This window comes from Felis catus, chromosome A1, assembly GCF_018350175.1.
Source record: "Felis catus isolate Fca126 chromosome A1, F.catus_Fca126_mat1.0, whole genome shotgun sequence".
Taxonomy (NCBI): Eukaryota; Metazoa; Chordata; class Mammalia; order Carnivora; family Felidae; genus Felis; species Felis catus.
The window spans coordinates 51,654,421-51,681,989 of record NC_058368.1 but is presented as its reverse complement, the minus strand read 5'-3'; the positions used below and the strand labels follow the sequence as shown (position 1 = coordinate 51,681,989).

General features: G+C 39.0%; 1 protein-coding gene across 16 annotated transcripts in view; it reads right to left on the bottom strand.

Annotated features, from left to right (window-relative positions):
• Positions 1–27,569, bottom strand: part of SCEL (sciellin) — a 320,878-nt gene that overhangs the window by 133,554 nt on the left and 159,755 nt on the right. For 6 of the 16 annotated variants that reach the window (XM_019828136.2, XM_019828157.2, XM_019828164.2 and 3 more), the window contains exon 1: positions 10,187–10,299. The exons of 5 other annotated variants lie outside the window; for them this stretch is intronic. In XM_019828136.2, coding sequence (XP_019683695.2) covers positions 10,187–10,214 — 28 coding nt within the window. In that variant the 5' untranslated portion in view covers positions 10,215–10,299. Of the gene's footprint in view, positions 1–10,186; positions 10,303–27,569 lie in introns of those variants that run through there. 5 more of the 16 variants (XM_019828134.2, XM_019828156.2, XM_019828178.2 and 2 more) reach the window with 4 other exon arrangements.

Below are 27,569 nucleotides of genomic sequence, written 5' to 3'. Positions count from 1 at the left end.
TGTGTTGTACCATTCTATGGATTTTGACAAGAGGATAAAATCATATCTCTACCATTAAACTTCAGAAAGAACAGTTTCACTACCCTAAAAATCCCCTGTACTCCACGTATTCCCTCTCCCTCTCTCCACCAAGTCCCTGGCAACCACGAATCTTTTTGCTGCCTCTATAGATTTGCCTCTTCCAAGTGACACATAATATGTAGTCCTTTTCAAACAGAATTCTTTCATCTAGCAGTATGAATTTAAGGTGAAACTTGCTATTTTTCTGTAGGGAGTGGTGTAAAAGAGAAAAGGGTAAAGCAAACACAAGCAATTTTAAAAGAAATACTCTTGGTGCTTTACCAATCATTAGCGTGTGCAGGGCACACACACACACATATCCTAGTCATTTAGGATTTACACTTAACAGTATGAATGTGCCAAGTACAGGAACCACTGAACTTTAGAGCAAACACTATTTCCACATTCAATCGACAGTCTTGTGTCAATAGTAGATGAAAGTCTCTCAGTGACTTTAAAATTTGTTCTTCCATTAAAATAATATTTATGGGGTGGAAAGTGGGGATAGAGAATTTGCAAACAAGTTCTAAAGTCCTTTTTAGTAGATTTACTTATTGTAGTGGAATGAGTGAAGTGATTCTGAAACAACTGAGATATTTTATAGGATTAAGCAATGAGTAAATGTGTTGTTGAGAGCCAGAGTTCTCACTAACGAAGAAGGGACACAGAAATATACAACAGGGAGTGGCAAGATAGAACCTCACGGGCATGGACTGGAATTGGAAGTATCGATGTGGACTCTTAATTTCTAAAATATATCAGAATGTGTATATGCATGTGTTTGTACACATGTGTGTGCATATGTATCTATATGTTTACATGTGTATATGTATACATATACATGCATACTTCCTAACTTTGCATACTTAAAGGGCCAAGAAGCAAAGACACCTCAGTAACCATAAGCATACCTAATCCCAAAATTTGGCCTTTAATACCATTCCAACTAAAGGAAACAAGGCTGTACTTCATGGAGCTATGCTGAGCTAAATGCTTTAAAATTTATATCAAATGTATCTGCATAAACGCTTGCTATGAGTTAGGCTGAGGGTTCAAAGATATAATGTGCTATTCACTAATCACCCACTAGATTCTCTATAGTACAAGATTAGTCAGGAATATATTGTTATGTCAGAAAATGAAGAAGAGCTTTAAAAAAAAAAGGAATGGGGGCTTGCAACCAGGACACAGAACCAACTGGAAAAGGGCCTTCGATTGCCAAGTCAAACTGGGGATAATATAAACACCAAACTATTAATTACAGTAATGAATCATAAACCACTGAAAAATATGAGCTAATGAGTATGTTACTGAATAAAAAAAGATATGGTATCTCCATGTTTTGTATTTGTATTTCTCTGATGATGAGCAATGTTGAGTATCTTTTCATGTGTCTGCGAGCCATTTGTATGTCTCTTTTGGAAAAATGTCTACTCATGTCGTCTGCCCACTTCTTCACTGGACTATTTGCTTTTTGGGTGTTGAGTTTGGTAAGTTCTTTATAGATTTTTGATACTAACCCTTTATCCGATATGTCATTTGCAAATACTTTCTCCGATTCTGTTGGTTGCCTTTTAGTTTTGTTGATTGTTTCTTTTGCTGTGCAGAAGCTTTTTATCTGGATTAAGTCCTAACAGTTCATTTTTGCTTTTATTTCCCTTGCCTTTGGAGACATGTCAAGCAAGAAGTTGCTGCGGCTGAGGTCAAAGAGATAGTTGCCTGTTTTCTCTTCTAGGATTTTGATGGTTTCCTGTCTCACATTTAGGTCTTTCATCCTACATTGCATTTCGTAGCATTTCATACTACATAGCATTTCATGCTACATTGAGATACCACCACACACTGGTCAGAGTGGCTAAAATTAAAACCCAGGAAACCACAGATGTTGGCAAGGATGTGGATAAAGGGGATCTCTCTTGCATTGTTGGTGGGAATGCAAATCAGTGCAGCAAATCTGGAAAACAGTGTGGAGGTTCCTCAAAAAATTAAAGATAGAATTACCCTATGATCCAGAAATAGCACTACTAGGAATTTATCCAAAGGATACAGGAGTGCTGATTCACAGAGGCACATGTACCTCCCAAAGTTTATAGCAGCATCATCAACAAAAGCCAAATTATGGAAAGAGCCCAAATGTCCATCAACTGATGTATGGATAAAGAAGATATGGTACATATGTACAATGGAATACTACTTGTCAACGAAAAAGAATGAAATCTTGTCATTTGCAGTAACGTGGATGGGACCGAAGGGTATTATGCTAAGTGGAATAAGCCAGTCAGAGAAAGACAGGTATCATATTTTCACTCATATGTGTTCAGAAACTTAACAGAAGGCCTCGAAGGAAGGGAAGAAAAAAAAAAGAGTTACAAACAGAGAGGGAGGCAAACCATAAGAAACTTTTAAATATAAAGAACAAACTGAGAGTGGAAAGGGGTGAGGGTGGAAGGGGGCGGGGGAAAATGGGTGATGGGCATTGAGGAGGACACTTGAGGGGATGAGCACTGGGTGTTTTATGTAAGTGATGAATCATAGGAATCTACTCCCAAAGCCAAGAGCACACTCTATATACACTGTATGTTAGCTAACTTGACAATAAAATAAATAAATAAATAAATAAATAATTTTTTGAAAAGATAAATAAATTAGAAAGGAGGTCTCATGCTTTTAAGGCAGAATGCTGAGGGCTGGCTGGTTAATGCAGAGGGGATGCTGGAGTTGAATCATTTGCAGCATTATAGTAAAGACTAGATCAGGCAAGAATCATCAATGGATGCCAGCTAAATCCAGAGTTAAATTTGGCTGAAAACAAGATTTGAATGGACTTAAAGTGCCTTATCACAAACCACCAATTAGTTTCAAGTGAAAAAATAAAGTAATTATACAGGGGAGAAGCTAGGCAACATGTTCACTGGGCAATTAATATTAATGTCACCAGTGAGGAACAGATGGTCACTGTGTGTCTCCAGATGATATACCTTGAGAAAGACACACGTCACCTATGAAGCATGTGTTTGAGAATGTATAACCAGACTCTAATCATGAGGAAACATCAAACCAATGACAAATATCCTATTAAAAAGAGGGGAAGATTATAGTCTTTAAGAATATTGTTAGCATAGGGGCACCTGGGTGGCTCAGTCAGTTGAGCAACCGACTTCAGCTGAGGTCATGATCTCGTGGTTTGTGAGTTCAAGCCCCACATCAGGCCGGCTGCTGTCAGCAGGGAACATACTTCAGATCCTCTGTTTCTCTCTTTGTACCCTTCGCCCACCTGTGCTCTCTCAAAAATAAATAAAACATATATTATTGGCATAAAACACAAGAAACAGCTGTGGAAATGTGCCTGATTAAGAATGCAAGATGGGGCACCTGGATGGCTCAGTCGGTTGAGCATCCAACTCTTGGTTTCACCTGGGGTCATGATCTCACGGTTCTTAAGTTTGAGCCCCACATCCTGCTCTGCAATGACAGTGCAGGGCCTGCTGGGATTCTCTCTGTCTCCCTCTCTTTTTGCCCCTCCCCCACTTGCTCTCTCTGTCTGTCTCAAAACAAATAAATAAACTTAAAACAATTTTTAAAAATGCAAGGCAATTTGTTTTACTACATTCCAGGTTAAAGACACAAGACAACTAAATGCAATATCCGACCCTGGACTGGATTCTAAATTGGAAAGGGAAATGCTATAAAAAGCATTACTGGGACAATTGAATAAGGACAATCGCTTGGATGAAACTATTGCATCAATGTTAAATTTACTAAAGTTGATGAGTGAACTATGATTATGAGAGAGAATACTCTTAGGAAACATACAATAAAATACTTAGGAAAAAAGTGGTAATGGGTTAAAGGGTCATGATGTATACAACTGAATATTGGCAATATAATATAAGATACATAAACAGAGGGAGGCAGCAAATATAAGCAAATAAGACAAAAAAATGTTCACCATAGAAATCTGAGTAAAGGGTATAGAGGTACTCTTTGTATTATTCTTATGCTTGCAAATTTTTTGTAAGTTTGAAATCATTTTCAAACCAAACAACACAAACATTAAGGAAAACAGTATCTAATGAAGTAAGTAGTGACAATGGATATTCTTCTACTGGAATCCTCATCTCCTATCACCTGGGCAACTCATATTCATCCTTTAACATAATCTGCCAAGGCATTACTTTCTCTCTGTTACCTTCCCCAACACCTTTGTCTTAAAACAAAACAAAACAAAGCAAAACAACCTGCACATTCCATATCATCTGGAATTGCATTTAGATTCTGGTAACACAGTGAAAATAGCAGCTGCTTAAACAAGACAGAAATGTATTTCTACCCCAAAATTGAAGGAGAGGCAGTCCAGGGTTCTGCTGTGTCATCAGTGATTAGACTCCTTCTCTCTGCCTTTCTTATCATCCTTTATATATTGTTTTCATCATTGAGGTCACATTATCCTCCAATATTACTCCTGGAGCTCCAGCCATCACAACCACAATCCAGCCTGCAAGCCCTAGCCTTTTGTCCCCAAGCCAAGGAGACTTCCCCAAAGTCCAATCCCAAACTTCCACTTGCATTACATTAGCCAAAACTTAGTTCCATGGCCACATCTCCTGCAAGGGAGGATAGAAAATTGAGTCTTTTGCTGGGCATTTTGCCACCTGGTACAAATTGGAGGGCTTTTATAAGAAAGAGGGGAAAATTAATATTGGTTAGGCAATTATCAGTCTCTGAATACCATCCTGTTGTGAAATTTGCCATTATTTTGTACATATTCTATTATTACCTGTGTCAGACCATATTTTGTTTGTGTTTATGTCACTATCCTAAACTATAGCATATAATTTTTGGATATGAAATATCTATGTTGGCTTTTAAATGCCCCAGTGCTTGGCTCAGAGCCAGTCCCATAGTAATTGCTCATGTAAGGTTCATGAAGGTAAATGAGTTGATAAGCAGCCATTTGAGATATTCAAGATATATATATTTGATATTCCACAGGATTACCCTGCCATTATGGAGAGACCTTGAGGATAAAGTTCATAAAGTTTTATGTGGTTATAAAACTCAAGTGCTGACAAAATTAGCTGGTGGCTTCAGGTCATAGAATATAGAAGATGGTAATCAACTGAAGGTTTTAACAGTGAAATGCAATCCTTTTTCCTTAGTTTCGATGACTTGTCCCTTAATAGACTCCAAATGCTGGGGGTCCTTCATTTATTAAATATTTTAAAACATAAATGTTAAAAAAACATTTAATATTAGATGTATTTCTGACCTCATTTAACCAGTCAATGAGGAATGAGGAAGTAGGTTTTTAAAAAAAAGGAAGTAGGTTTAGAAACAATTTTGTTAGCATGCTCAACAATGAGCAACATAATAGGAAATAGGAAGCAAGGAATGTGAGATTGCTGAGTGATGTTTTGCCTTCTCAAGCATATGACATGCTGCAGAACCCAACTGATCTTAGAAAAGAGCAGAGGAGTCTTTTTATATAAAGACACTAACTCAAAAGAATTATCATGCATAGAAAAAAATCCCTTATCACTCATGTAGTCACCAAATATATTTGAGCCTTTACTATGCATCAGGTAATTTGCTAGATATGAAAGACAGAATGGCATTTAAGGAAGAAGACTTAATTTTTGCCTCAGAGAGCTCTCCCAGTGGAACATGTTTTCAGCCTCAAGGTTGTATACTTCCAAAACCCATGCACTTGGCCACTATATTTTCACATTAAGATTCAACTCTTCTTGGGGCATGTGAGTGGCTCAGTTGGTTAAGTATCCAACTCTTGATTTGGGCTCAGGTCAGGATCTCATGGTTGTGAGCTTAAACCCCAAGTTCGGCTCTGTGTTGTTCATGGAGCCTGTTAAGATTCTCTCTCTCCCTCTCCCACTGCCCCTCCCCACACTCTCTCTCTCTCAAAAAAAAAAAAAAAAAAAAAAAAAGAATTAACTCTTCTTGGGGTGCCTGGCTGGTTAAGTCAGTAGAGCATGTGACTCTTGATCTCAGGGTTGTGAGCTTGATCCCCATGTTAGGTGCAGAGATTACTTAAAAACAAAATCTTAATATTTTTAATGTTTATTTATTATTGAGAGAAAAAGAGACAGAGCATGAGTGGGGGAGGGACAGAGAGAGAGGGAGACACAGAATCTGAAGCAGGCTCCAGGCTCTGAGCTGTTAGCACAGAGCCCAATGCGGGGCTCAAACTCACAAACTGAGAGATCATGACCTGAACCAAAGTTGGATGCTTAAGTGACTGAACCACCTAGGAGCCCCAAAAATAAAATCTTTAAAAAAAAGAATTAACTCTTCTTGAACCTTTCCATCTTAAAATTTGGGTCTATAGTCAAGTGATAGTTGAAGATCCTAAAATGTTGTCTTTCTTACTTTTTACTTCCATTAAAAAGTGAAGCTGCTGATAATGGGTAAGAGAAGTAAAATAAATTTTTAAGTGAAGTAAAATGTTCATTGATATTTTATTTTTATAGTCTCACTTCACTGAGTTCCATTTAAATGAGTTGCCAGAATTTTGCAGTGTTCAGATTGATTTACAGTTGTCTCAACATAACAACCAACATTCCGAACTGCAGAGCAATTATTTGGACGTTATTTTTCTAATTGATGCCAAAAATTCAAATTACTGGAGTTTTCCCCTAAATTGACCAGATAATTTGGAACTGTGAGCAGTCTCAGCTCAGCTGCCAGGGATATCAGATAAAATATTACCCCAAATAAAAGGTGGGGCTCCAGATGAGTAAAACAAAAGGCATGCCAAAAAAGATAAACACACACCCTCCTTTGAAGATTACTGCCAACTGTCTTTAAAATAATGCCAAAGAAAACTTCTCATCCAGGTTTACTTCATCTCAACCTTCCCTTTTCTAATTCAAAATGCCCAGGATGTCCCTTGCAGCTCAACAGTTTTCTCTGGGCTTTAAAAACACATCAGGGAACTGAGTGAAATCCAAGCGATGCTTTTATTGTGTCGCCTGATTATCATCTGATGGTGAATAGGCAAGGAAGGAGTGTGAAGTTGAGGTGTCTGGCCATATATTTGAGGTCACAAAATGTCAGGGTTGGACAAGCTCACAGTGCATCCAAGTGCTTCTCAGTTGGCCTGTCCAGGACCTTCTTCTTTGAGAAGAGGGCAAAGGCATCTCTGACTGGTTGTCACACCTACATTTCCTGATTAATAGACCTGTCATTGTGGGAAGTTGTCCAGTCTGAACTGTGAGGTCACCAAGCCCTAGAAAAGCCTTAAAAATATCATCTGACCACATATACTCTGCCTCCTGCGGAAGGGAATTTTAAGTGGCTCTGAATCACACTTCCAGAGCACCAGCCCAGAATGACCAAAAACCATATTCTTCATCATTTAGAACATCAACAGGGTAGTAATTCTCTCCCAAACTAATAACTCTTACTATAGTAGCAAGGTTTGATTATTGTTCTCTTTTTGAAGACGAGGGGAAAGACAGACATGTATTGCCTCAGATGCTCAAGAATGATCACAAATATGACCAGGATGATGTCACTGGCTCAAAACAGAGTACTTGACACCAGAAATCCAAATATTAATCCAATTCCCCCTTCTTAAAAATCACAATGTTACAGCATAGTAAAGCTAATGTTTGTATTAAGCCTATAAGCTGATTTGATTGTATTAACCTACTAGCTAAAAGTGGTTCCAACTCAAGCCTAAAACCTTTACTTCAGTACATTTGCAGAATTATTAAATTTACAAAAATACCAGGTCTAGGCAGAAGACATGGAAACAAACATAATCATGTGTTCCGTTCCTTGAAATCTGAGTATTATCCAGAAAAGAGGTGTTCAGCGGTGCTCATGGATCCAAGGGGGAGAAGGGATTCAGAGCTATGGTCCACACATGGTCCTGAAAGGGGAAATAGTGCCCAGGTTCTGAGATCATAAGAGTGAACTTTCCAAGTTTTTTTAAATGAACAAATGCCTTTGAGTTGGACATGTCTCCATATAAAATACCGAGGCACTAGAGGGAAACAAAATAAGAAAGAAAAATGATGAACACTTTTCTTTTCATTTTATTAATGTATTCTATTTCTTTATAGGGACAGAGTCTTTCAAATGGTAGCCGGTTTCAAAATATACCAGTTTGGATCTTTTTTCACAATACTTCAATCCCACTTCTCAGGAACAAATCTATAGCTGGAAATTCAGAAAATCATCATCTCCCGCAGAGGCTGAAAACAATAGTGAAGCAGTGAGTCATGTTCAAGAAGGGTTTGGGTTACACTTGACTATTATTCAAGGCCTACTTAAATTCTTTTTAGGAAATTACTTTCCCAATTACAGGCAGGAGCACATTTTTCACTGTTATTATGAATAGGAAATAACAACCCATTTCTGACTTCAGCTTCCTTTTAAAGGACACCAATAGGAAGTTCATGGCTTTCAGAAGAACAAGAAGAAAGAAGTGTTACAATGTAGCGCACACACTTCATCACCATCTTTCCATAAAGAAAATATGTCGGGGATTTTTGCTGTTGATAATAACAAGCATCAGTAAGCCATTCTGGTAGTTCCTAGTCTTTAACCTCCATCTGCTGTCCATTTCCACCTTTAAATGGAGCAAAATTTCAGGTGAAGGAAACCTTGTCTTCCAAGTGCTACCCCATGATTGTTTCTAATCATATTTTACATATGAGTTAGCTTGATATTGAAATGATAATGATAATGTCTGAACTTGAACTCATAGCTGGCCACATAAAACCATTCTTCAAACTTATGAATTATTCTTACCAAGAGGGGAAAAAACCAACAACCACTGTGTCCTAGTAAGTTTACTCAAAGTATTTGGTGATTTAAAAGATTTAAAAAGATTTAAAAAGAATGTTAAATATATACATGCAACGTGTGTGTGTGTGTGTGTGTGTGTGTGTGTGTGTGTGTGTGTTTATTGAGAGCCAGTCGTTGTTAGACTAGCAAAGTGATAAATGCCAATTTTATTTATTTGAATTATCTTTGTAAAATCAAAATACATGTATTTTGAGTTCTGGAATACATTTGGTCTTCATTTGCAAGGGTGAATGAGAATAAATTTAGTCCTTAGCCTCTTCTTGGTCCCTAAAATCTGGGGGGTTAAAACTTAAATGCTGTTTGGTGGCTCTAAATTTTTCATATAGTTATAATGAGTCTGAAAAAGTAGCATTACACCTGTCTTTTACTTATTTCTAAGTTCTAAAACTATAGGTTATTAGAATTAAAATAATTATAGTAGGGATGATGATGATAATAATGGCAGCATTTTTTTTTTGTCTTTCACCTTTAGGTTTTGTGTTTGTGATACTCAAATAATAGAGAAATGCAGCAAGCCTTGCCCTAAAACAAATTTGTCTGAAACAAAAAGGGAAAGTAGATATTGTAATAAGGCATGGTAAACATATTACAGTTTGTACAGTTATTACTAGAACGTAAGCCCCACGAGAGAAGCAGCTTTTCTACCTTGCTCAGTATTACGTCCACATCACTGGATAGTGCTGAGCACAGATAGGGCATTCAGTCTTATTTGGGTGCATTTAAGTAAGCCTTGAGCAATGGGAAATAAAAATGTGTCCTCATCTTGAAAACAGAAATCACCACTAACAACTAAACAAAATCAACGGGAGAGTTCGAATTGCATAAATTCTAAATATTTTGACTCACTTACAGTCTAGTCTCAGCTAACTAATCAGAGTTCCCAAGAAAATGGGCTGATCATACAGAGCCTCTTATTTGACCCTATAAGCTATGGGAGCCACTAAAAAAATATGTGGGAAAAGAACCATTACTATTATATCCATTTTATAGATGAGAAAACTGACTTACTCTAGGTAACTGGTAGAGATGGAACAATCTCTGTCTCTCTGAAATAAAAACTGGTGAGCTTTACCACTCTTCTAGCTCAAGAACATTTAAACCAAAGTGAGGAACAAAATACAGGATACAGTAATTTAAATAGTGATGGCCCATGTTCCTTTTTCATGCCAAGAACAAAGATGGATGGAAGAGAAGACAGAGTTAAGGAACATGAAATTATTAACAAATCTATCACTCCAGTATAATAACTATTGCTAAATTTTAAATGAAATACAGGATGCAAAATATTCTTCACCTGAATGCTTCTCTGGGCATCTTGTCATAAAGCAGATTCTGAGTTAGCTGATTCAAGGTGGGGCCTGAGATTCTGAATTTCTAACAGGCTCCCAGGTGATGCTGATCTACTGATCCACAGACAGCTCTGTAAGTGGAGAAGTTTTTCCTGATACCTGTTTGATTTATGAGGTGAGAACTGCATCTCTCTGCTTTGTCAAATGAAGCAAGACCTTTTCAGGTTCTACCAGCTTGAAACAGGTGCGGTAATAGCTAGTTGTACCAGAAATCATAGCAATCACGACAGACTTATAGTGAGATTTAGGAGATTAGAAGTGGGGTTTAGGTGGAGTCATAATTATGCAAAGATTCTAGGACACCTCCCTTTTGGTTTCCTTATTAAAGCTGTTGTTTTCCCTGAACTTCTCATCACTCATAAAACTAGAATATAAACATCACATTAATGGAGTTTAGTACAGCATAATGGTGGAACATGCTAAGAATCATGATTTTTCCAAGAGATCAGATTTACAATTACCAGAAGCAAAGGGTGGGGATAATGGGGATTGGAGGAAGGTGGTCAAAATGGACAAACTTCTAGTTATAGAAGAAATAAGTACGAGAGATATAATGAACTCCATGATGACTATAGTTTACACTGCGGTGTGATATATATAAAAGTTAAGAAATTAGATACCAGAATGCATGGGGGCCTCAGTCGACTGAGTGTCTGACTCTTGATTTCAGCTCAGGTCATGATCCCAGGGTCATGGGACCGAGCTCCATACTCAGCACAGGGCCTGCTTAAGATTCTCTTTCTCTTCTCCCTCTGCCTCTCGCCCCTGCTTACACACTTTCTCTCTCTCTGTCAAATAAATAAATAAATAAATAATTTTTTTAATTAAAAAAAGAAAGTTTTTAACTTTCTCATCACAAGAACTGTTGTAACTGTTCTCATCACAGACATTTTATTCTTTTTCCTTTTTTGTATTTAAGATGATGGATGTTAACTAAATTTATTGTGGTATTTATAGGTCAAGTTATTATGCTCTATACCTTAAATCTATACTGTACTATATGTCATTTACATCTCAATGAAACTGGGGGAGAAAAAGAATCGTGAGTTTTCCATGTCATTTAAAGTACTATGGAGGATCATACTATGTTGTTGTTGTTTTTGTTTAGTTTGTGCGTGATTCCCCACCTGCTCATTTTAAAAGATAGCAAGGAAGTTACATTACATTAGTATCTTTCTTGCTTTTTACAATGGTACTTATGAAGGGCACACAATGTGTAGATAGTATACTAAGTATTTAAATAAATTATTTCCTTTCTCTTTACAATATTCTTATAAGTACGGTTATTATACCCATTTTAAAGATGAGCAAACTGAGGTTTAAGTAGATGGTGCAGTTTCCCCAAGGTTACAGAGCTGACAAGAGGAAGTTCGGGTTTCCTGAGATCTGCCAGAATCCAAAGCCCAATCTCTTATCCACCACCCTGATAGTTCCTTTTCTGAAAGATAGGAGTACATTTTCTTTTGAATATTTGCAAAGATCAAGTTCGAGGATCCTTTTTACAGGTCATTTTCAAACCAAGAAGGCATAATGGTTTGCCGAGGGATTACCAACAATCTCAGTGTGCCTGATTTTGGTTTACATGATGATAAACTTTGACAGATTGAATGTTTGTTCTCCAGGGGTTCTTTGGTTTGTTCCTGTGAGGAATCCTTCTGCACTGTGCATCTATCAGCTTCAAGTTTAATTTGTAACTGCAGCTACCATTAGCAGGGTCCTCCCTCTGCCAACTATTCCACCCTGGACTGTGTCTCTACAGTGATAAGTATATAACTAAACAGGTTTTTGTTGTGTTTTCTTTTGTAACATCATGCTAATCCAAACTTCTCATCTGATCATCAGGCATATGAGGTGATAGTATTCTGGAATTGACTGGATAGGGAAGCAGAAACCCAGAGAATAAAAACACCTTAGTGGAATGAGCACTCCAGAAAGCTCCAGGCAGTGCCCAGAATCCCAGAGTGGCATAATGGCTCAGCAGTAGGTAGCAAATGGGCGTCTCAGCATCAGGGACAAGGCAACAGGGGACTCTACAGAGTGTAAAGTTGGATGTGGTTGACATCAGAGGCAGATGATGCAGGACCTCAGAGAAAGCATTAGCACTTGCCCTTTGGAGGAATGAAAAGAACCTTGGTCCTGGAGGACCTATTAATGAAGTTCAATGCAAGGACTTATTTTATTAAAAAAAAAAAAAGTTTAGAAACAAGTAAAGTGTCTGAGAGGGAAATCCATGGGATGTGACTCTTCAAGCCATAAATGTAAATTTTAAAAATTTCTTCCAGGTCAGAATGGAATTACTCTTCCAACCAAGCATGCACTTGACCCTGTGGGAATCTGCTATGGGAAGTTAATAAATATGGGTTTAGGAAGCCAAGCAGATCACTAAAATTACATCGTCTTTTACTGAACTTCTAATTCACTCCTGGAAATAAGTGAGCTCCTTTGTGATAATTAAGTACTATATTTTAAGAAACTGAGCTATCAGAGATGGCTTTGAAATACCTAGATGAATATTCCATTGCATTTTGCATTGTATCTCATTTTACAGGTTGATTAATAGTTACCCGGACCCAGGATGGCAAAGGCTGCTATTTGTTGCAAGACAGCTAGTCTCCCTTCTTCCCAAGCACATGGCTGTACAAAATAAAGAGTACAGCTCTCAGTTTCCTTTACAGCTAGGCACAACCCTGTGACTAAGTTCTGGCCAACAGAATGTGAGTAGAGTGTTGTCTAAAACACGAGGAAGGGTCCTGAAATGGTGGGAACAAGCCCTTCTTCCTTCCTTCATTCCCAATGTCTGGATAGAGATATGCTGGCTTGACTTTAGAAATGGAGGCCATGGGATGGAAGAGCACCAAGACAGGGTCTTTGAGCACTTCAAGAAGCAGAACTGTCTGCCATTAGAGCCACGGAATGCCTGTATCCAGGCATTAATGGGAGAGAAATGAATGTTGTTGATTCAAGTGTTGTCACTGAGTTTTATCAAAAGTCACAAACAAATGCAATTCTAAATAATTCACAGAACCATCATCTTTGCAAAAGTCACATCAAGGCTAAGTGTTCGTATTGGCTATCAACATCCAAAGTGGTAAGAATGAAGATTATCAGTTCTCAGATCATTTAACATGCCACTTAATGCAACAACCAATAGAGCAGTGATATTAACATTCCCAGAATAAACATGTTTACTGCCATCAAAATTTCTTGAGAAATCTTCACAGTCACCAAACTTTCTTACATAGATATAAGATTTACCTTGAACAAACTTTGTACTCCTATTGCTTAGTACAAAAAAAAAAGTTTTTTTTAAATAAATGGAACTGGAGGGAAAAAAATAACTGAATAGGGAACCAGAAAACTCTCCCACTGACAAACAAAAGGGTTAATGGGCTATATGGTGAGAGAGAAGATGTATACTAATCTTTCTCTGGAAGCCAGAGTAGTAAAGGTGCTTTTATCAGTAGTTGGCTAGGTGATTCTCTGCAAAGCTATGAAAAAAGGGAAACTAATAATTGATGCCCACTGCCCTTCTGGGTGGGCTCTTCATATTATTTTCTAGCACTCACTCTGTTTTTACCCCTACTATTCTTTGTGATATTCTTTGGCCACTCCCTATACACACACTTACACACACACATCTCTCATTAAGACAGGATTCCTTTCTCCGGACTTTTCCTCTTGTCTCATTAACATAATAGGAGTTGACACTTGTACAGTCTTTAAATATAGCTCATTCGACCCTATGGAGTATGCGACTATGAGGTACCTTTATTATCCCATTTTAAAGATGAGAGTGTGAATCACTAAGCTAGTAAATTTTGGAGGTAGAATCCAAGCGCAGGCAGTCTGGCTCAAAGTGAGTCGTGTCTTCTCAAGAAGAATCAGCAATCTATTGGGAGAGTACTTTGGGAAGAGAGCCTTGTGTATTCCTCAAATCACACTTTAGACACTCAACCAGTTGGTATAAGCTGGTCATCCATCAGAATCCTATGTATAACTATGCTTGAGCTACTAATAATATGAACATTAGAAATTAGGTTAATTTTGCAATTTTTAAAATGAGGTTAGTAAGAGTGAGCCCTAATATACCTGAGCACAATAGTCAAATCTTCCAAATGGTTCTCTTTACTCTTTTATAAGACTTAAGTCCTTGATCTGAGGAAACTGCTGGAATTTTATTATTTCCAGCTTACTATTGAGCTGTTCTTCTTCAATATCACTTATGCTTCATTGTTATCTTCATTCTGTCATTGATTTTTTTTCTCTATGCTGCTGGCCTTTTGAATCTGGCAAATACAGATATTAAAAAGACTTTTTTTTTTATCTATTGTGATCATCATGTACTCTTTTATTTCTGAATCTGATGCTGAGTTTTTCAGTAAAGGCACTATCCAGGGAAACTACTCCCTATAAAGTAGTATATTTATAATAATAACTGATATTTCACATTCTGTGAAATGGATTTTGTGTCCCTAATTGCAGATGAAGAAACCGATGCTCAGAGAGATACCATGCACTGCACAGGATTAACCAGTGGGTAAGGGCAGAAACCAGAACTCCTCCAGATCCAGACTTCAAGCTCTGTACTCCTTCCATAACACTGTCATGTATTTGCCAGATTTAAAGGGTTCATCTTAGTAATAGTAAGAATCTATGAATTATATCTTTGATGTTATAAAATCAATGAAAATTACAATACAATTTTTAAAAACTCGTTAAAAATCCAATCAATATTTGCAAAAACATATTCACTTGCATCTTTGGCCAGTACATATTTCATGGTATCTGTTGCCTACCCTCTCTTCCACTAGAAGCTGGGAAATTGACTAGCCTGGTGAGAGATAGCAGCCATAAGAATGCAAGAAATTCCACCCTCAACCCCTATGTATAAGATTGGACCAAAGCAAGGCACTTACAGCCTGCCCACTGGCCTGCCAGGAACCAATACCAATGGGGCCCAGTCTAAAAAGATGAACTGAGCCAAAGAGATTGCTTTCTTGGGAGTATGGGACTGGGTTAAGAAGAGCACCAACCTATCTTGTAGGACATATCACAACAACGATGATGGCGCACAATCAACTGAAGTTACAAGGAAATAAAAATAAAATGTATAAATAATAAGAGCCACCATTTATATGGTACTTACTATGTGTTTCACTTTCTTAATGCATTTACCCTACAAAGTAATTACGGGTATTAACAACTCGCCACCACCACCACCCTTTTACTGACGAGAATACTGAAGCACAAAGGAATTGGGGCGCCTGGGTGGCGCAGTCGGTTAAGCGTCCGACTTCAGCCAGGTCACGATCTCGCGGTCCATGAGTTCGAGCCCTGCGTCGGGCTCTGGGCTGATGGCTCGGAGCCTGGAGCCTGTTTCCGATTCTGTGTCTCCCTCTCTCTCTGCCCTTCCCCCGTTCATGCTCTGTCTCTCTCTGTCCCAAAAATAAATAAACGTTGAGAAAAAAAAAATTAAAAAAAAAAATGAAGCACAAAGGAGTTAAGAAACTCACCACAAGCTATAAGTGGGAGAGCAAGATGGAAATCCAGGCCATGTGGCTTTGCTGCCAAATTTGATGTCACATAAAGGCAGCTTAGTGCACAGACAAGAGAAGACAACAAGCAACAACATACATGGCAAGAGAAACAACAAGTCACAAGAGAGAAAGACTCAGTAACAGACAGAGAGACAGTGCGCGATACCCAAGAGGCATCCAGTTCCCAGCTATGTGCTTTAGCTCCCCTTCTCAGATTCTCATGAAATCCCTGATTATGTGCTTACATAGGACACCTTAGTGCATCTGTTCCTTGTAAATGAGAGATCCCTAAGTAAAATAATATGACTCCTTTTAGGACTTCGTAAATACAGTGCTCAAAGGCAGTAGAAGTGATATCATTGTATATTTCTTGTTTGAGGTAACGATTGGCTCTCTTACAGATTTACGATCTGATATGGAAGAGAAGGTAGAGATATGCACACACAAGAGAAATATTTATAATTTTAATAGAACAATGAGAGTATGATGTAGATTGGAGTTAAAATAAGGTGAATAAACTCAAAGCTGTTGGTAATGAATCATGAAAACTTTCCTGAAGAAATAAGGCACAAACAGGGATATGTTTGTTGAATACACGCTTGAACCAAGGTGGGTAGAATACTTCTTGCTTCAGCAAAGAAGAGGAAAAGGCACTGTGGGAGTTGGATAGTAAGATCTGTGTGTATGTGTGTGTGTGTAAGCGTGGCATATGAGCACACGCTTTTGGAATGTAAAGGAAAGAAAAAGATAAAGCAGAAAATTTAAATGAAGTCAGGTGTTGAATAATTATACAAGAACCAGTCCAAGGTGATTAAATTCTCTGGTCTTATAACAATCTGGTATATTTTTGGCTGATGCCTTAGTTAAAACACTTAAAACAAAAACAAAATTTTATGATCATAATAGGTGCATTACTGAATTATCATTTATGACATTTAATCAGATAATCGAGCATCCTGAAAGCAAATGCCTCCTTGCTCATTTTTTTCCAGCCACGCTGTGCCTTTCTCTTTTTTTTAATGTTTATTTATTTTTGAGAAAGAGAGAGAGAGACAGAGGACAAGCAGGGGAGGGGCAGAGAGCGGGAGACAGAAGCTGAAGCAGGATCCAGGCTCTAAGCTGTCAGCACAGAGCCCAACGCAGGGCTTGAACCCATGAACCATGAGATCATGACCTGAGCCAAAGTCGGAGACTTAACCAATGGAGCCACCCAGGCGCCCACACGGTACCTTTCTTGAAGTCCTTTGTGCTAGTACACAGCAGGCACTCAATAAATACATATAGACTGAATAACCAAATGTTCCTGTTATCTCTCTGTTCGAACATGAGATCATATCTATAAAATTCAAAGTCCCATACAAGTTTTTTTAGATGAATCATTTATATTTATGTCTTATGAAACCAAAAATTCTTTGCTCATGTCTCCCTGCTTTCTGCACCCCCACCAGACTATCTAATCATGTTGTGTCATAAGGTTTTTGTGATTGCAAACATATCAGTTAAAATATAAACTTTCAGGGCGCCTGGGTGGCGCAGTCGGTTAAGCGTCCGACTTCAGCCAGGTCACGATCTCGCGGTCCGTGAGTTCGAGCCCTGCGTCAGGCTCTGGGCTGATGGCTCGGAGCCTGGAGCCTGTTTCCGATGCTGTGTCTCCCTCTCTCTCTGCCCCTCCCCTGTTCATGCTCTGTTTCTCTCTGTCCCAAAAATAAATAAAAAACGTTGAAAAAAATTTTTAAAAAAATAAAATATAAACTTTCAGTTATTTGAGCAGATTGATTTTGCCCTAGAATGCTGACAATGCTGTGTCTGCACATAGTCCAAATAGCATCCCAGTCCTGTCTCACCTGGAAGTGCCACATGGGCTGGATTCAAGGAACCATGATGCTAAAAAAAAAAAAAAAAAATGCAAACTAAAAACACCAGCAACAGAAAAAGAAAAGAAAGCAATTCATAAATATATTATCTGAGAGTAACTGCCATATAATTGCTATAGTCTCTTCTGATATTTGCTAACCTTTTCCAAGTACAAAAGAAAACAGTCTGAAGGGTTGTATGGATAAATGAATATTCATAAAATTACAGAGGAGCATTAGTATATACAGTGTTTACATAGCATAAGCAAACTGGCAGACAACTCAGAAAGCTAATACTTTTCCTTTCCACTTTTCTGAATTTTCCAGATTTTCGTCAATAAATACGTGTGTTTTATGACAGAAGAAAAACCTTTCTAGAGAAATTTTTTTTAATTAATGTGGATAAGTCAGGTCAACCAAGCCATATTTTGAGGAGCAGTGAACTGACATCATTTTTCTTAACATTGTTAGCAAAGAACAACATTTGATAGGAGGAGATCTTCCCTTTGCAGTTTAATGCTTGGCATCAAATCCAAAGATACTCAGCTCAAGGACAAAAGCTAATTCACTTTATATAATCAAATGGGTGGATTCTGAAAACAAGTGGGTTGAAAGATAAACCTTTGCATAAATCATTCTTCTTTTGTTATACTAAGCTTCCACGAAACCATTCTGAACAAACAGATTTTAATTTCAGTTTAGACACCAACATCCAGCAGGCTATTCCACTGATTAATGATGATAAAACTGAGTGGAAAGAGAAGCCATTTATGAAACAAACAATATAACAATCAATCAAGCTTCGTTAGGGCTGATAATATTCTAACTCTGTATAGTCCTTGACTCTCTAGCACCACTCCATGGAGACGAGCTGAGCTGCTAAACGCTTTAGAATTAATGCCAGAATCGTCAGTGCTAAGGTTCACAGTATCAGAATGAGGACTCAAAGCTATAACGTGGTATCTATTGATCACCCCCAATGAGATGGATTCTCTGTTGCACGCTCAGCTTAAATTCTAATATTAAAACACAAACACTTCTTTCCCCAGCATCCATCCTCCTCTTCCTGCACCTGCCACACAGGCACATTAAATGGAGATCAGATAGGGAATGAACACCCCTGTACCTTTTCAGCCCCTGCTGGTGACTTTTTATTCCTTCTACCATGAAATTGGTTTTTTGTTTCTTATTTTATCCATTTGGTGTCATATGTTACTTCATTATTCCTTCAAACTGTTTACACTGGCCACCACAAGAAACCCAGGACCCTCACATCGGCCCCCATCCCCTTGTAATTCCAGTTGGCTCTGAGAAAGAGGCAATCCTCTACCTCACTCTATCCCTAATTTAGTTTCTCTGTGGCACTAACCACTACCTGGCATACCATATACTTCACTTATTCATTTGTCTTCTTCCTCTAAGATTTTTACCCCACTAAGGCAGAAATTTTTGTTTTGTTTATTAACAAATTACCATGCATAGGTTCTGACATGTAGTAGGCAATTTATAAAAGTTGTCTGAATAAGTGAATGAATGAATGAATGAATGATATTTTAAAAACCACTAGGACGCCTAGAGGCTTCTACTAGGCAATTCTTATCATAATTACCTTTACTCCATGTGTCAGAAAGTCAACAAAGGAATTTTGTGGTTGCTGGAAGTTTTAATTCCAATCATAAAATCAGGAACTGAGTAAATTAATGAGATGAGACTGCATTCCTTCAAGGTAAATTGCATTCAAATTTTTTAACTTATTACCTGATGCTCATAGGCCCTCACTCTGACTGACTGGTCGCAGTGGTGTTCTGGATCCTCAGGAAATGGTGTTAGCTCAGAGCAACTGTTGTGTTATACCTGAAAGATCCAAGCATTTCCCTCCCCTAATGCAGGGCCATCTCCACAGCTGAAGGTCTGTTGGCAGAAGGCTAGAAGAAATGCACACTGGTGATATCTATCACAGAATTCTTTTTCAAGAGTACCTAACCTTCCTTTTCATGTTTAAAATTTAAGTTTGGAAATTGGGCAAAAGGCCAAGACTTTCTTCAGTGGTGGTTCAAATTAGGTCTTTGATTGACATACCTAGAGTTTGAGGGTTTGGTTGATGTTGGTATTGTTTTACAAATCAAATGTTTTCTTGGTGGGCTGTACTAGAGTACAGGTACTCATGACCGTACTAGAGTACTCATGACTGATCAGCAAATACCAAAAATCTCTAGGGGTCAGACCATTTGATTGCCCACCACTCACCTCTTCCTCCCCACCACCCACCCAGACCCTAATTGTCTCCAATGTTAATGTCCTGCTGGGTGGCTTCTGCCACTCTGGGATTCTAGTACCACAGTAAATCAGAGAGTTCACTTCAACTGTGTCTCCTCTCACTGGATTCTAGGTCCACAAAGAAGAGACTCTACAGGCATTTCCTAAAAATTCATTCAGGAATTTCTTACAGGCATTCACCTCACCAATGAATTTCTCAATGCATGGCTCAGGGAGGCCTTGGGGCCACAGTCAAGAGCTAAGAGAATGGATTAAACACAAAAAATTCCCTCTTGGTTCCCTACATCTCTAAGTCTTTTAATTTCTTCCTCTATCTTATATGAGAAATGTCTGGGCCACTGTTGAGTACAAGTTCATCAGTAGACTATAAGAAATAATTAAAATCACCTCCAGTTGAATACAGAATTGCATGTAAGTACATATATAGGTACTGGCATGATCTTCTTGATCTAAATCACATTCTTCCATCCTTGTTCAACAATCCTCAGAATTCATTCTCTCATTGTATCACCCAGAGTTTTGCAAATATGTTAATAAAATATTGCGATTCCATTGGGTTGACTTTGTAATAGGACCAGGGGCACGCTTACTCTGGGAGTAGGGCATAGGGCACAGTGCAGTGGAGTTTGATGGTCTGAACACTGAGCAACTCAATGCCTCTCACACATCTCCACCCCATGTTAAGACCTCTACTTAGTATCCTATCAATTAAAACGTAAATTTCTATATAAGAGACTAAGGAAAGCTATAAACTAGTATGAACAACCTGAAGGATAAATCTTTGCATATAGGTTCCAATCGTCTCAGCCTTGTGGCTGAAAGAAATTATACATTTCTATCTTAGAAAGTGACTGGTTTGCAGTTGGTGCCTTGAGCTGAGAGCTAAGGACTTTGAGTTTGTCATTTTCTTCTGCTAAACTGTCCACTGCTATGCTCCACAGACCTTGAATTCCTCACACTCCTCAACTGCCCTCTTGGAGCAATTACTTTGCCTCACAAACCCAGCCTTCAGCTTCAGTGGGACTGTCATTCAAGGGGACAACAGATGGTAATTTGATTAGCTGGTTTTTTTCCCATTAATTTCAATGGCTGCTCAGGTCCATTTTCTTAATAGCAACTTGATTTCTGCTTTCTCTTACCCCCTCCAAGGACTGCTGATAAATTCCAGGTTCCCTTCGATATTTTTGAAGGTGTATGGGCTCCAATATCTCTCATACAGCTTTCAGTAATAGGGCTTTTGGATGCAAATAAAAGAAACCAGTGCCAGTTAATTAAAGCAGAAATGGAAATGTGTACTTAAAAGATGCTAGATAGCTCACATACTCTCTGGAAGGGCTAAAGAAGCAAACTTAGGGATTTTATAGCCAGAAAAAAAATTCCAAAAGCAAACCACAGGACTTGTCAGGTAAAGACATCCTGAAACTCCTGCCAGCCACAGACACCACGGCACATGCAAGCAGCCTCAGTGACCAGACCCTGGATGCTGCCTGGGGAGCTGCTACCACTGCTCCCCTCAGAAACCAAATGTGGTTGTGTATGCTGTCCCCAAACCCAAATGTTGTCCAAATATACTCCGGATGACCCTTGCTTCTTGGTGTCACTAGTTACTGATTCACGGTCTGGAGAGCAGGTGGATCTGATTGGCAGAGCCTAGATCCATGCCTGAACTGGAAGGAGCCTGGAAAGGTGAGTGTTCAAAGGTAGGGGAGGGACAGTAAAGTATCCCACAAACTGAAAAGGCACTTTGAGACTGGAAAAGGAAGTGTGTGACTTCATACAGTTTACACAGAGTTTTATTCAGAATAACTTACTGACGGGGGATCGGGGCAGGCTATGATCCAAGCTGGTGCACAGCTGTTCTCAGCAAAGGCCAGACCTTAGTCTACAGATTTTATACAGCAAGGGGATGGAGGTTGAGGGGAGTGGCCTGTAGTAAGATGAAAGGGTTTGCATGCATCTAACTGACAACTAACCTTTAATTAGACCTCATGGAGCCACCTGTGCATCAGGAAAGGGAAAGACTATGTTACTCTAACAGATTTGTGGGAGGCCAGAGCCGGCTCTCCTCATCCCAACCTTGGGAGGCATTTCCAAGATATGTCCAAGGTATTTCTAAGGTATCTTCAAGGGAAAAACATACGACCCCAAGAGAAGTCACTGAGTGATCATGAACAAGATGGAGGGCCGAAGATGGAGTCACTATCATCAGCACTCCTACAGAGAGCTCTGGCAAGGCATCATAAGGGAGAACATTTCCCAAACGTGGAATACGGGTTCTGATGTTTGGATGGACAAAAACAAGATTGATAAATGTCCACCACTCATGCTTTATAAGAAATGGCAGGGGCTAAGGTGACACAATCAGGAGATAATGAGATTAGTGACCATGTTTTATACTATTTTTATTTCCCCACAGAATCACACACACACAAATATATACACATGCATGTACACACACACACACACACACACACAATCAACTAATATCCCATATCTCATAAGTCCAAGTGAGAGATAGCAATGCTTCATCCTATAGCAGTGAATCAAAGAATACATGAGTACAGGGCACATCACACTGACTTTGAAGTGAGTTTCTAGAGGGCCTCTACTGACTGATTAGTGCACAGTCACAGGTGTCTTATTCTGCATTATACTGGGCTTTAAGACTCCGCTAAGCATGAAGGATACCAAAGAGATATTGACCATTATAAGCAACTCAAATACAAATTTCCACTGAACCAAATCAATTCAAGGAAAAACAAACGGCAGTATCTGGAAATAATATGATAGTAGCAAAAAGGTAATATATTTCTTGTACAGTCAAAAAAAGAAATCACACCAATAAAATTAATTTGTCAATAAAAATGTAGTGAGAAATATTTTTTAAATACATACAGTTTTTAAAATTTATTTGCAGTACTGAGGAGTAAGTCTTGATAGAGTAACTCCTAAAGTATAAATCTGACCATTTCACTATCTTCCCCAAATTCCTCATGGATTCTCAAAATAGACCCTAGACCTTTGAAATGGAGATTATATATGAATAATAGGTCAATAAAACCTGATTTAAATGTTTAAAAAATTCCACCTCCACTTACCCAGTGTTTAGAGTTTTTCTACTCTCTGTACCAAATATTAATGATTCTATGATTCGACTAAGGAGAGGAAACATGGGTTCTTATTTCTGTTCCCCCAGGACGGCCCTGGCAAGTCATTTGGCCTTTCTAAGTTCAGTTTCCACATTTGCAAAATGAAGAAATTGGACAAGCTTCTTTCCAGCCCTGAAAGATCGTCAGCTCTACTTGGCCAAAGTCTACTTGCCCATGCCCCACTCCCACCTAAAGTAGGCTTTATTTCTATTCGGTTTGATTGATCAAGGCAATCATCCAAAAGAGATAAAACACAAATTGCAAAGTTGCCAATTCTGAGTGACAAAAGCAAAAAATAATCTAGTTGCTCAGAATTTCCATAATGCTTTATTATATTTTCATACAGTGTTTAGCCATTAATCAACACAAGTCATAGTTGCAAACATAAAAGACCCAGAAATGAAGAAAATCATCATTGACAAATTTTACCTTAAAAAGTCAAAAGCAGAAAAAATAACATTTAAAAATTATGGTTATTTAAAAATAACCTGGTTGGCTCAGTTGGCTGTGCCCGATTTTGGCTCAGGTCATGACCTCGTGGTTGATTAGTTCAAGCCCCACATCAGGCTTGCTGCTGTCAGCACACAGCCCGCTTCAGACCCTCTGTCTCCCTGTCTCTGCCCCTGCCCCTCCCTTTCACTCTCTCAAAAAAGAAAAAAAAATGTGGGTGAACGATCCTGTAGGTGACTGAGCAAGGCACATGCATTTCGGTCACAGGTTTGTATAACATAATGCTCAAATCAGAGAAAGATGCCACAACGTGGATTGAGCCCTACTTCTTGGGTCCTCATCTCCTCCCTGTCCTACTCACCCTGGCTCACCTGGAGCTGTGAGGATGGCAGTTATTCTCCCGTCTGACACCCAGGGACCACTATTCTGACACTCTCATACATCCCTCCTCATTACAATTAGGAAATTCATTCAACCCTGCCTGAGCATGCGTTGTGCATGCCAATGTTTCACATAATCCCCAAGCAAATGACTGACTGGACTCTTTCTCCCTCATCCCTATCCCCTCTCTGGCCTCTGCTCTCTGCCTTGTTTTGCTCCAGTCCCACAGGCCTCTCTTTCCTCCTCACATACAGTGGATGCCTCTATGTGTTCTCTGCTCCCTCCCCCCTCTCCCCCTAGGACTCCAATTGCACCACTCAAGGGTCAGTCCAGCTCCATCTCTACCTGCGCCCCTAGCCCTACTTCCTCTCATGCCTCAGCTTTCCCCATACGTGGGGCTTTATCTTATGTGTGTGGGACTCCCTCAAGCTTCAACCTGGTATTCTCCGGACAAGTCCCTCTCGCCGCATTCGAATTTCAACCAGATTAGAGGTGATAACATTGAGCAGTGACTGAACCTTAACTTTTGGTAAGGAAGTAACTTAGGGAATTTCAAAATAAAACTTTATTCAGATAGTAATACATAGTGGATATGATATCTCCAAAAATTAATAAGTTTTTCAGTGAAGATATAATGGAATCATACTTTATCTAACAAAGATACTGAGTGCTTAATATGTCCTAGAGATAAAAAGATGTAAAAGATATATTTGTGTGCTCAAAAAGTATACTCACAATGGCATGGCTGCTGCAATAGAGGCATGATTTAAGTGGGAGAAAATGGAAAGCAGGGTGCTCTTCTGTCCTAGCTCTATCACGGTACTTACTGGAAGATATTAAAATTGTGTGTTTATGTCCCTGTTTTTCCCTCTAGCTGTAGACTACTGAGGAACCAAACTATGTCTTTGACATCTTTGCTATCTCCAGCACCTAGAAAAATGCTGTATCATGCATATTGTAGTCACTCAGTAAGTGTTGCCTTGAATTATCAGTTCTACCTAGGGCAGGGGGAATATTCATGAGTGCATTTGCAGAGAAGGTAACATCTGAGCTATATCTTAAAGGTGAGTTGGTCTCTTCTATGAAGATAAAGAAATAGAATAACATTTGTAAAGTCATGGGAGATATGAAATAATAAGAGTAATAATAACAGTTAACATATAATATGCCAAGAGCTATGCTAAGAACCTAAATGTATTGTCATTTTATTGTTACATCAACAAAATGATGTAGGCACAGTTTTTGCAAATTAGGAAAGTGAGGATGTGGTGGCTAAAAAATATGTCCAAGGTGAGTGGGTGAGTGTTGAACTGGGATATGAATCTCAGGGACTCCCATGATTCTCTGACTCCAAATCCTGTGAACTAGATAACACTATCTATCTACTCTTTCAGAATTGAGCCAGCTCAAGTATCCGCAGCAATCCAGCACCTAAAATCACTATTTGTCTCACTACCCCTGAGGGTGGACATCAATCCATCTCTTCTCTTGTGACTCTACCATTTTCATGACACAACTGTGTGTCTCGTCTGCTCTGAGTCTAGCTCATCTTTGCTTCTCTCCATTATTGCTTCTCTATTTCTACTGCTTTCCACTGATCTCTTCTCTTGCCTCACATTCATGTTCTCCATGAGAGCCCCTCCTTGTGTTAGAGAACCATCTACAATCATCATTTGTTGGTTTGGACTCTGTAGCATCCAACTCCTGTTAACACTCTAAGAATCTCCTTTCTAGGGTAACTCCTACTGTATAGAAATGGGCATGGAACCCACATCCTACACAGTAACCAAGAGCCAGTGCTCTCTCTCCCTGCCCAGCCTGGCTGTGGAGCAAGCATGTCACTCAGCCTAGGACAGTCACACAAGTATAGGGACAGCTGGAGACCAGCCCAACAAAGGAGCAGGAGTGGAGGCAGCAGGCTGAATACTCTACTCTTCTTGCATAGCTTTTGCTGTGCTCCCCACTGCAGACCACCTTGGTTCCCACCTCTTTTCTAAGCCAGGTCCTCCGAGTCCCTCTAGCTATCTGAGCCACAGACATCTTTCCAGTAAATAGTCTGTTAAGGTTAAATTAGCCAGAATCATTTTCTATTGCTTGCAAACAGGAATCCAACCAGGACTCAGACACCATGTAGTTTTGGCTCTCAAATCTGAGCTGTCTTTGGCTAAAGCTCTTACATCTGCTGTCTTTGGCTACAGCTCCTATCCATAATATAATCCCTTGAAGCCAGTGTGTCAAGGCCACATAACTGAAAACATGGCTGCTCTGTCAAAGGAGCTACCTGTGGCCTCTGTGTTCAGGAAGGAGCTGGGAGCTGTCACTTGGACTCTGATGGATCCTAAAGCAATCCTCTGGGAGAGATCACATCAGGTTTACGTGCTGAGCAAACTGAGTCAGTGACCAGTGGGAGACTGTAGATGTATGCAAGAGACAAGGGTGGAGCAAGGGCTCTGAGGAAACAGGAATGAGATAGAGGGACTGGTCTTGGAAAATCAGAGGAGTCTCCTTGCCCCTGAGATTGCAAATGTAGGTATGTTTATCGAATGAAAAGTACTTGAAGGAGTTCTTGTAAATAGAGTCTACTTCCTCTGTGAGGTAACAGCCAAGGTCATCTGGTGACCCTGAGTACAGGGAGTTGTGGGGTGGATTGGAAGAGAGGGTTGAAAGCTTGGAAAACCCACAATGAGAACCGGGAGAGGGGACCTGCTGGGGACTGACGGAAGGACGCTGAGCGGCACTGAAGCAACTGTTTGTATCCATATTCGTTGATAGAAATTACCCACTCCATGGACACTATTTGAACAAAGACCCTGACAAAGGAGAACAAGCTTACCCTGAAACTTTTTCGGTGCAAAACCAGGGACTTGGCAAAATCTAACAAATTTCACAAAACAGAAAAACCTTTAACTTAGCTTCTCAATTTTGCAATTTTGCAGCTTTGGGACTTTTCAGAGTGAACCCCCTTGCCGGCGTGGAAGATGGTAATTATTAGACTAAAAAAAAAAAAAAAAGTTTGAAACAGCAGAAATTTTTTCTTAAGGAATCTGGATTCTGTCTTACTCAGTTCTTTTTGAGGTCAAAAAGTTGGTCCGTTTTGTATACAAAAAGGAATTTAAAAAATTTAAACAAGAGACTTTAAGGGTCTTTATAGAAATATTAAGTAGTGATAGCCATATTGGCAAATTTATTCAAAGTGGCCATTATTATTATTGGAGAAAAATGTAAGCACCAAAATGATCCCTGCTGAAATTTAGTTAGACAGTAAAAAGCTCATCTCCAAAATCTGAAGGATAACACAGCTTGGGTGTGGTTATGTTTGATGATTCAGCACACTGAATTAAATCTTAAAATGCCCTGCCTGCTGGTTCTGATAAGCTAATGAACTGATACATAAATTGCAGACTGTGTTTTGGATTGCTAGTTAGATTCATGAAATAAAGATGTGCTTCTGACATGTTATAAGAAAATGAACAATCGCTCTGGATCAGTTGGCATGTCCTAAAAGAAGACAGCATCTGGATAAAATTCAACATGTAATTTTAGCTTTTGTCACATTTTGAATAAAAATAGTTGGCTGAAAAACTACCTATTTAAATTATTGAAAGCTGGTGATTACAAATAAGCGTCCTGGCTGATAATTAGAGTGGCAGTAGAAATTATTCTGAGTATGAAGAGCTTGGA